Below are 11318 nucleotides of genomic sequence, written 5' to 3' on the forward strand. Positions count from 1 at the left end.
GCATCGGCAGGTGGACTCTCAACCACTGTGCCACCAGGGAAGCCCCTCCAGAGTGCTCTCAATATGGTATTAGTGAATAGGAGCCTAAGGATATTCTAAAGTTTACAGGTTTATGAAGGTTATATTGCTTCATATAAATTATTTTAATTAAATTTGTAATGCTTAAATGAAATTAAACGTAGATTGATAGACTAAAATTTGCATTGTTCTGGAAATGAAGACTCATACAAACTAGGTGAAATGAAATAGATAATAATGTGAAAATGAGGCCTATATTATTTAGGTAAATACTATCATACATGTTTAACATAATAGATTAAATAGTGAAAGTTTGGGTCAAAACTGTCATTTTTGTCATTGGTATATTTATTATTTTTCTCCCTTGGAACTGACTTCATCAGTTGTTTTCTACCACAGATAGAGATATCTGCTGTTTAAAAATACGTTGTTTCCTCCACCTGCCCTGGAGATGTACCACAGGAGGCCTCGTGGACAGTCAGGATTTACTGTAGCAAGTTGATGATGAGACCGTGGTGGAGGCCCCTCAGGGAGCAGTGACCAGGCAGCCCTGCACTTCCCACCCAGGCTCTTGTCAGCAGAGGCCTGGAGCAGCTGGAACTTTCCCACCTATGACCAGGAGTAACAAGGAAATTCTCACCTCGAATAAGAAAAGACAATCAACAGATGCCAACCTTGAAATGTCACAGATGTTACAATTATCTAACAAGGATTGGGAAGTTGCTGTCATAAAATGGTTTCAGGTCTGTTACAAACAGGATTGAAACAAATGAGAAAAGAGAAAGTCTCAGCAAAAAGCAACTGGAAATTGTAGAGCTGAAAATTCAACTGAAATAAAAACTCAGTGGATGGGCTCAAGAGCAGCATGGAGAGGACAGAGGAGAGAACCAATTAACTTGAAGACAGAACAGTAACAATTACCCTTTCTGAACTAAAGAGAAAAACTGGTCTGAAAAAAATAAGGGACCCCCGAGACTATAATGAAAGATCCAGCGTTTATATCATCAGAGTCCCAGGAAGAGAGAAGGAGGTCAGAGCTCAAACAGCGCTTGAAGAAATAATGCCTGAAAACGCCCCAAAGTTCGCAGCTGACACAAACCTAAAGAAGGAGGGCAGGTCCTCAAAAGGGTAAAAACCCGAGAAACCTGTGTTAAGACACATCCCAGTCAAATCCTGAGAACTAAAGACAAAGAAGAAACTTAAAAGCAGCAAGAAATAGTAATACTTTAGGAATAGGGGGAAAACCATTCAAATGATAGTAGAGTTTTCCCCAGAAACAGTGGAAACTGCGAGGAAGTGGCATGGTATTTTTCAACTGCCGAAGAGAAAGAACTGTCAACCCAGATTTCTACATATGCCAAAAATATCTTTCAAGAATCAGTGGGAAACTTATGACTCATTAATAAAATGGGCAACAAAAAATGAGCAAAGGATTTGAATAGATGTTTTTATTACAAAGAAGATGTATAATTGGCCAATAAGGAGATGAAGGAATGCTCAACATCGTTAGCCATCAAAGAAATGTATATCAAGACCACAATGAGGTACACTTTACATCCACTAGGATGTTTATAATCAAAAAGACAGATAAGAACAAGTGGTCCTGAAGATGTGGAGAAGCTGGGGTCCTCAGACAATGCTGGTGAGAACGTAGAATGTCCAGCTTCACTGGAACAGCCTGGCAGTCCCAGTTCTCACTCCTTGGTATATACTCGGGAAAAACGAGCACGCGTGTCCGCACAAAAACTTGTCCACAGATGTTCATAGCAGCATGATTCTTAGTAGCCAAATCCTATAAACACCCTAAATGTGGAGGGAGGGATAAAGTGTGGTATACCCATACAGTGGAATGTTATCTGACAATTTAAGAAACGAAGTATTGATACATGCTACAACATGGATGAACCTTAAAAACATCGTAGTTAGAAGACAGACACAAAGGACTACATACTGTATAATTTCATTTATGTGAAATGTCCATAATAGGCAAATCCATAGAGACAGAACATAGATTAAATGCCTAAGGTTAGAATGGGGGGAATCAGGAGTGAGGGGTTCTAGGTACATTTTGGAATATTGAATACAAATGTTCTAAAATTGATTGTGATGATGGATGCATAACTGTGAAACTACTAAAAGCATCTAAATTGTACACTTTAAGTAGCTGGTGTTAAGGTATATGAATTATAGCCCCGAAGAGCCATTTTTAAAAAGACAGACAATAACCTTTGTAGATTCACTTATCTATGAGTATTTCTATATGTAACCACCTCTATGTATATTAAGCTAAACATGGGTTCATACTGATACCTCCCCGCTGTTTTCCTTGCCCATGGACTGTTCTAGCTGTCCCCCTGCCTGTGTCTGTAAATTCCCACCCCACAGTGAGAAGCTGGTCGCCCCCACCAGGTGCTTGTTTAATTTCAGTATGCACGCACAGCAGTGTCAGGATTGTCACGACACCCTCGCGTGGGACAGCCTCATCAAGGAGGGTCTCAGCCCGTAGCCTGTGTCTCTCAGACGCCACTCATTTCCAAAGTCGCTCAGGCAGTGCGTTTGCCCACCCCTCTCTCGGTAAGGGGCTGACGCACACCTGTAATGCAGTTAGATTACTTGTCACAGTTCACTTTGGGCCCCCTAGCTTCCTGACGCGCATATGTGAAGGTGGACTGCTTTTTCTCCGAAGTTCTATGGGGTTTGACAAATGCACAATGTCATGTGTCCATTATTACTGTATCATAAAGAATGGTCTCCTCGCCCTATAAATCCCTGTGCTTCATCCATTCAACCTCTTCCCTCTGCCCGAACTCCTGGCAGCCACTAGTCATTTCACTGTCCTTTAGTTTTGCCTTTTCAGAACGTCTTACAGATGGGATCAGAGTATATATCCTTTTCAGACTGGCTTCTTTTGCCTAGTGATATCCATTTGAGTTTTCTCTATGGGTTTTGGGAGCTGGGTAGCTCATTTCTGTTTATTTGTTCGTTTGTTTATTTATTGTTCATTCTATGAATAAACAGCATCTTGGTGACTTCAGTTTTTGGCAGTTATGAATAAAGCTGCTATAAACATTTGCGTGCAGCTTTTGCGTAAACATAAATTTTAAAATTAGTTGAGTAAATACCTAGGAGTGCAATTCCTGCCCTGTGTTAGCTTTGTAAGAGACCCCCAAACTCTCTTTCTGAATTCCCACCAGCAAGGAATGAGAATTCTTAGTGATGAGAATCCTCCCCAGCATTTGATATTGTCAACGTTTTGGGTTTTAGCCATTTTAAAAGGTGTGTAATATTATCTCATTTTTTAACCTGCAATCCACTAATAAATTTTGTTGAGTACCTTTTCAAGAGCTTTCTTGCTATCTGTATATTCTTTGATGAGGTGTTGGCTCAAATATTTTGGCATTTTAAAAATTAGGTTGGTTGTTTTCTTGCTGAGTGTTGAGTTCTTTGCATATTTTGGAAACAAGTCCCTATCAGATAGATATTTTGCAAATATTTTCTTCCAATCTGTGACTTTTTTTTCATCCTCCTAACAGTATCTTCTGCAAAGCAGAGATTTTCAGTTTTAATATTTCCTAACATCAAATTTTTTTCTTTTATGGACCATGCTTTTGGTGTTCCTTTTAAAAGCTCATTGCCAAACCCAAAGTCATACAGGTTTTCTCCTAGAATCTTTATATAAGACTGTGATTATGTTTAGGTCTGTGATTCAGTCTGTGTTAACTTTTGTGAAAGGATAACATTCATATTTGGATTCCTTTCTTTCTTTTTTTTTTGGGTTACTGAAAGACTATCCTTTTCCCCATTGAATTGCCTTTGTTCCTTTGTCAAGATCAGATCGACTCTGTCTTTTTCCTTGGCTCTATTTTTGGGCTTTGCTGTTCTGTTCCAGTGATCTATATGTTTAGTCTTCAAACAAATTGCGCTGCCTTGATTCCTGTAGCTTTAGAGCAAGTCCTGAATCAGGGGCCCCATGTCCTTGGGTTTGGTCCTTCTGCCTCAGTTTCGTGTTGGCCGTCATGGGTTCTCTCCACAGAAGTCTGAGACGCAGCCTCTTGATACCCACAAAGAGCTTGCTGGGATTTTTATTGGGATTGTACTGATTCCATAGATCAAGTTAGGAGGAATCGATATCTTGAAAATATTGAGTCTTCTAATCCATGAATATAAAATCTCTCTCCCTGTTTATCTTGATCACCTTTGATTTCTTTCCTCAGAATTTTATAGTTTTCCACATAGAAAACGTTACTTGTTAGATTTATACCAAAGTATTCCCTTTTTAATGGGCTATTGTAAATGGTACTGTGATTTTAATTTCAAGTGCCAATTCTCATGGTTGATATACAGGAAAGCAGTTGACTTTTTTATATTAACTGTGTCTCCTACGACCTTGCTGTAATTGCGTATTAGTTCCATGAGATTTTTGTTGGTTCTTTGGGATTTTCTACATAGACAAAGAACAAAGGCAGTTTCCGTTCTCCCTCTCTAGCCCGCAGGGCTTTCATCCCCTATCGCTGCTCTGCTGCGCTGTAACCATAACTTCAGGCACAAGCTGAAGGTCGGTGGTGCTGGGGGGGGGTTGTGCTTTGCCTCATTCCCAGTCTCAGAGGAACAGCGTCGTTTCTGACGATTCCTTCCCTTTCTGCTCCCTATTTTTCAGTACCTTTGCTTCTTTCATCTATTTCTCCATCTTGTCTGGGGCCTGTGTGATGGAAAAGGTGGTGGGAATCAGAGACACTTTCATGTCGATCATGATTTGGATCTTGGCCAAGTGACTGTAATTCATTTGCATTTTAGTTTTTTCACTCTTAATTGGGAAAATATTGCCTACGCAGGTGGGATGTTGTGATGATTACGTGTTTGAAATGAAAATGTCTGGGAAAAAAACCTCTTTATTCATTTAGCAGATGATTATCTAACTTTGATTTAGGCCCGATGCTAAATTCTAAGGATACAACTGTGAACAAGACATAGGTTCAGAACTCAGAAAACTAGAGGGAAGAAACAGTCAAGGTCACGGTGTATTTTAATAAACAATGACGAGTGCTATGAGACCCGTAAGGGCACATAGTATTTATTTATTTATTTTATTTATTTTTAATAGATCTTTATTGGAGTATAATTGCTTCACAATACTGTGTTAGTTTCTATTGCACAACAAAGCGAATCAGCCATAAGCATACATATATTCCCATATCCCCTCCCTCTTGTGTCTCCCTCCCACCCTCCCTATCCCCCCTCTAGGTGGTCACAAAGCACATAGCTGATCTCCCTGTGCCATGCGGCTGCTTCCCACCAGCAGACTATTTCACCTTCGGTAGTGTATATATGTCGGTGCTACTCTCACTTCAACCCAGCTTCCCCCTCTTACCCCGTGTCCTCAAGTCCATTCTCTATAACTACATCTTTATTCCTGCCCTGCAACTAGGTTCATCAGTACCGTTTTTTTTGTTTTAGACTCCATATATATGTGTTAGCACACGGTATTTGTTTTTCTCTTTCTGACTTACTTCACTCTGTATGACAGACTCTAGGTCCATCCACCTCACTACAAATAACTCAATTTCATTTCATTGTATGGCTGAGTAATATTCCACTGTATATATAAGGGCACATAGTATTTAGATTTTTGGTAATTAGAAGAGACCGTTTTATTCTTATTCCTTTCTGAGGTTTAGTTACTCTTCCTGAATTGTCGAAAAGAGCTCATGACTTTTCCTCTCTCCTTTTCTATGCATCTTCTTTGTTCCCAGCGCACAGAGTCAGTACAGTTCTTCATTGCAATCTCTCTAGTTTCTGCCTTATTCTCACCACTCCCTCCTCTTTTTCACTGCGTGTCTCAAAAACGTCCATTCCTGGGATATATAAGAGCAATGTGTTCTGTTTGGTAACGTGTATGTTGGTTCCCGTGTAGTTCAGACAGTAAACACAGAGAGTATGTCAAATATAATACTCCAGAGGGCAGGTGTGATAATAATTATGTTTTTATATAATGCAAGTTTAGCACTTCAACACGTTGTCCATAACATGAATGAATTTAGGTGTGTGGGACAACTTCATACAGGCCGATACTACTCTTGGGCTCCATCCTTTCATTTCGTAAGGAATAGGAAGAATAAATGAAGACTTGTCGTATATATGAGTGTGTGGGAGCACGTCTCAATTGTGTGTTTTAAAAAATAAAATAGCCGGGCTTCCCTGGTGGCGCAGCGGTTGAGAGTCCGCCTGCCAATGCAGGGGACACGGGTTCATGCCCCGGTCCGGGCAGATCCCACATGCCGCGGAGCGGCTGGGCCCATGAGCCATGGCCACTGAGCCTGCGCGTCCGGAACCTGTGCTCCGCAGCGGGAGAGGCCACAACAGTGAGAGGCCCGCGTACCCCAAAAAAAAAAAAAAAAAAAAAGAAATAAAATAACCAATTATAGTTGGTTTCCCAAAGGATGGTGCCTTGTTGCTAGGCAACGTCTTTATGAAACTCACACTGTGTTAACTAAATACAGCTCCCGAGCAGCTTCCAGATACCCTCTGATTTATGAGGTGAGCAGCTGAAACAATTCATTAACATCCCTTTCTTTCCTCTGATTTTTGGGGCAGGTGGGGAGGGGCTGGAGGGCACAGCTGACACGACATACAGACGACCAGGAGGGAGTCAGCAGGTACAGGTGTGTGCCTTTCCATGCCTCCTGCTACCTGTGGGCACCAATTTAAAATTTTGGCTTTAAAACACGAAGTAATTCGTCCAGCCCGTCTCTCCCCACTTCCTTACGAGTCAGCTAATGAAGGAGTAGCGTCTAGAGGTGCTGTCTGCGTTTGCAAGAGTGTGCGTGTGTACCCGTGAGTTTAAAAAACATTAAAATAATTGCTGCTTCTGAGCTTTCCCATAGGTTCTGCTGACTCTTTAGTCAAAGTCTTCTCTGCATCAGCAATTTTGTATCCAATTTGGAACATGTGCTAAATATTCTCCACCAAAGATTGGAAGGCAGTCTTGTACAGAATGAATAAAGGCACTGCACAGACCTTTAATAACCTGCATGCTTGCTGTTCCTTCAGAAAAGAGCAGGGCTTCAGCACGCACTCTGCTGCTCAGGAGAGTTTACTCACCAAATTGCCCTTGTGGCTAATGATTGCTATGGAAGATGTTCTAGAAACTTTAGGTGATACCATTTGCTATTAAAAATGCATTTGCTTTGACAGATTGAAATCTTTATTTTGAGACAGTTGATGTGGGTTTTCTGAGCTAACTGTACCCTTGGTTTTGATACTATTTTAAGGAATCAAGTATTTATTCCTTACAGAAAAGAATTAAGAAAATAGCTGTGCCATCTAAGAGCTTTAGTTTAGTTTGATAGGCAGTGGGAAAGCAGCTCGCCTGTTTGGTAAGACTGAAGACGACCATGTAATCAACTTATCCCTCTGAGTCTCCCAGTATTTGAGCTCCTCTGTGATATAGCTGTTGGAATATGATGTGGATAAATATTAATTAGATATCTAAATGTGCGGAGTAACTTTTCTTTCTTCAGAAAGAATTCTATATAAAGATATATAAGAAATAATTTTATTAAATGTATTTTCCCATTGTACTTAAAATTTGTTTAGAATGTATTTTTTAAACTACCACAGGTGGAATACCTCAGGTGACTATTAAGTAGGGGAGTAGATAATGTAGCCGAATAAACTGAGCCTTTGTGGAGGCACAAGGACCAGAAAACAAATATCTATTCCAGGTACCAGGGAAGAAGTCTAAACCTTTCTAGGTAGGGGAAGGTTCAAGAAGATGAGAAGGTTCTAAATAAATGGAGAAGGTTCTAAGTAAAAGCTCTCAGCCCTTCAGCATGCCAGGAGATATGCATTATGTAGAGATGATCACCATAAAAAAGTAATATTGGTTTTCTTATTGGAAACTAAAGGATTTGTCCAAATGTGGCTCTTTGCGATTTTTAAATTTCATATGCCAGTGGTTGAATGATTGGTTCCATTGTGGAAGGCAAAAGAGAACTGCTTCTGAAAACTGATAATTTTATTATAATTATCAGTTAACTGTAAAATGCATTCTTCTTTCAAACAAGCAATCATTGTGAACCTGGTTTATTTAGAGTTCCAACCCCAGACGTACAGGTGGACCATTTATGTGCTGAAACATGGCAGTCTCCCAGCCCAGCACTCAAGTCTCCACAAACCACATGACCGGTAGTAATGGAGATATGACCTTGGTTGGCAAAGATAATATTTACCATGTGATGCTGAATTATTTTTCAACAACAAGAATACATAATGTGAGAATGAGAAGAGGTTTTAAAGTTCAGATTCCAAACTATGTCCAAAAAATCATTGAAAGAATTTAACTTGAGAATTTAGCAGTTTAATAAACTGCAGTCCCTTTTATCTTGACAAATAGTTAGCCTTCGATTTAAAAATTCCAAAATACTCCATTTATTGCAAAGTTTGGGGCCTTTATGCTGTCACAAAATGTCCTTTTTTTGAAGAGCAAGCACAAAACCGAGAGGAGGAAAATGGTGTGTAGGTACAGTAGCAGGCAACACTAACCACTTTTAAAATCTGTCTTTCAGGAAAGAACGGTGACCATTAGAAGACAAACTGTAGGAGGATTTGGATTAAGCATAAAGGTAGCCCATCTCTCCTGTCTATCCTTACAAAGTCTGTGCTGTAACGCCCGCGTTTCTGTGAACTTTAACTTTTTGCAGATTGATAAGTAGACGAGAATGGCTATAGCAAACTCCTCAATATTTGGACTGAGAGGAAATTAAGCAGGCTCTCAAAATCTTGGCCACCTTTTGATTAAGAGATTTTAGAAAAGTATTTGGGAAATTTACCTTACCTGGAATTGAATATAACTCATTAATTTTCTTTATCTGGTTTCATCTAAAATATCAAATATGGTCTTGCGGTGTGCATATCTTTTAACCAGCCAGAGCGGGAGATACTGGTCTGTCAATGAAAGGAGCCGAACACGTTTTAGGTTCATATAAGGTCTGATAGTAAGTTAAGTATTAGTTCTGTTCTAGTCATCTTTTTCTTTTGTGCAGTTTTCTTTTTTTATTTAAGAAATCAGTAAAATCTCATGTTCCAATGCCAAGTATATAGGATAGATTTAAAGTTTTAGCACCTCAATTCTTTTAAAAATGGACCATATCTGTTCTTTTCTAGTTATTATTACATTTCAAAGGGCTTTTCTTTCTGTATATCACTGACTATTAAAGATGTACCACACCTGCAATGTATCATCAGTGAAACAAAATATAAATTTTAAAAGACAGAAAGTTATATAAATATTGAAAAAATTAACTCAATGATTTTAAATGCCCTTTAGAAACCTGTATCTCTGCAGAGATTCATGAAATTTAACTTTATCTTGGTTGTTGGGTTAGGCATTTTGCCTGTGTAGGGTGAAAATCATACATCTCAGGTGTACATTTCATGAAATTTTAACACAGCTTGAGGTATATACGCTTGGAAAGTGGAACTCTAAATTTGGTGACTGTCATCTCTAGTTGACATTATGAAAATGATTCAGAAAACTGACCAGTGTGGACTGGCATGGTCTTCATCAAGTGATGAGAGCATTTACTATATAAAATGTTAGTTTTAAGGTTTATTTTTTCTTTCACTCTGTCTGTCATCAACTAAGGCCAAGGAGATATGTAGGGCAAATTACAGGATGTGGAAATGATGTTGTGGGAATAAACCAAGAAACAAGTTTTCTTGTTTTTGTTTTTTTCCATATTTATTGAGATTGCCATGAAGGATTTAAAGGTACCACTGAAGACAGTAAATGTCCGTGAAGAGAGAACAGGAGCTGAGTGTGAATAAAATCCATTCACGAGAGAGAGCTGCTTTCATTTGACATAAGCACTGCCTCTCTTTCTGGGAGTGGAGCTGTATGAATTTTGTGCAGGATGGAAATGTTCTTTTCTTTCTGTTCTATTTCCATTTAGAGTGAAACTCAATAATACAATGTTACTTATTTTTACCGAAATACACATTTTAACCTAGACAGTTTTTAAACATTAAGAATTTTGCCAAATAAATCATTTCTGTTTAATATTTACATTATTTCAACCCAAACAAAACCCTTATACATGTAATAAATAGAGTTATTTTTTAAATCAAATAAGTGTATATTTTCCATTCAAAATACTGGCCACAGAAGTAATATTTGAATTGTGATGGGTGCCATATATTAAGAGGTTTGACAAAAAACGAAATTATTTTATAATTCTTATGACACACAAACCAACCAGAAATAAAAACATCAATATTTTTATTCAGAACATTATCCGTTCAGCCTGGAGACTTTCCTTTTAGGGTTTTCCATTTTAGGTTTCGCACTACTTACCTCTGACCTTTGCTTTTCTATTTTTAAACTACCTTTCATTCCATTAACGTATTTCAACATGTGATTATTTATCACTCATTTATTTATTTTAAATAGCAATATTTTATACAAATCCTTTTTCCCTTTACCCTGTCATATGTAAATTGGATGAACTGTGTTCATCCATTTGCACTATTTTCTTTAGATCTGAGAATTCAAATATACATAAGCAACAGTTTAAGAAAGTATTCTAGCCTAAATGCAAAATTCATATTTTGATGCTGACCATTTATTTATCTATCGATTTAGCAAATCTAGTGACTGGCCCTGGGGTGCAATGAGGTGGGATCTAGAGGCATGGCATGCACACATGTCCACCTGGTCCCGCCTGTGTCTCTGAGTCACAGTGCATCCCCAGTCCAGTCCATGACCAGCCCTGTCCCGGACCTCAGAAAAGAACAGAGAGGAGCTTCGGCCCTCCATGCTGACCTGACACTTGGCCGTGAGCGGCTTCTGGGGTTTGGGCAGCGTGCTCACTCCTTTCTCAGTCTTCCAGGAATCCTTCCCTTTTACACCATTTTTAGTCTTGTGCTGCTTTTTAGAGCCATTCCCGTAACTGCTGTAACTTTGGATCTTTTCTGACAATTGTTTGGGATGCTTCGTGGCTGTTACCATTACTCAGTCTTCCTTGATTCAAACATCCCTCAGAAATCACAAACTTGGGTGTTTTTCCCCTTGTATTAGTTTTTGTTTTTGTTTGCGTCTCATTAAAACACCAAGCTCTCCTAATTACATTTTTAGATTTCAAAAAGAAACATTCTCCAAAAGCTAGACAAAAGAATCACTAAACTTTCCACTTATGATCACCTACTTTTCTGTGTCCTCAGACTGAAGCTGCTCCTGGAAGCTCTCAGGCTCCTGCATCCACCTGGTTTATATCCTCAACTTGCCTGCAGGAATGCGCTCCCCA

The 11318-nt window shown here is 39.0% G+C and overlaps 1 protein-coding gene across 1 annotated transcript in view; it reads left to right on the forward strand.

Moving 5' to 3' along the window:
- The window catches only part of SNTG1 (syntrophin gamma 1), a 212999-nt gene that overhangs the window by 20480 nt on the left and 181201 nt on the right, over nucleotides 1-11318 (forward strand). Inside the window, exon 3 of the mRNA XM_007464017.1 lies at nucleotides 8583-8639. Coding sequence (XP_007464079.1) covers nucleotides 8583-8639 — 57 coding nt within the window. The remainder of the gene's footprint in view (nucleotides 1-8582; nucleotides 8640-11318) is intronic.

This window comes from Lipotes vexillifer, unplaced genomic scaffold, assembly GCF_000442215.2.
Source record: "Lipotes vexillifer unplaced genomic scaffold, Lipotes_vexillifer_v1.1 scaffold69, whole genome shotgun sequence".
NCBI lineage: Eukaryota > Metazoa > Chordata > Mammalia > Artiodactyla > Lipotidae > Lipotes > Lipotes vexillifer.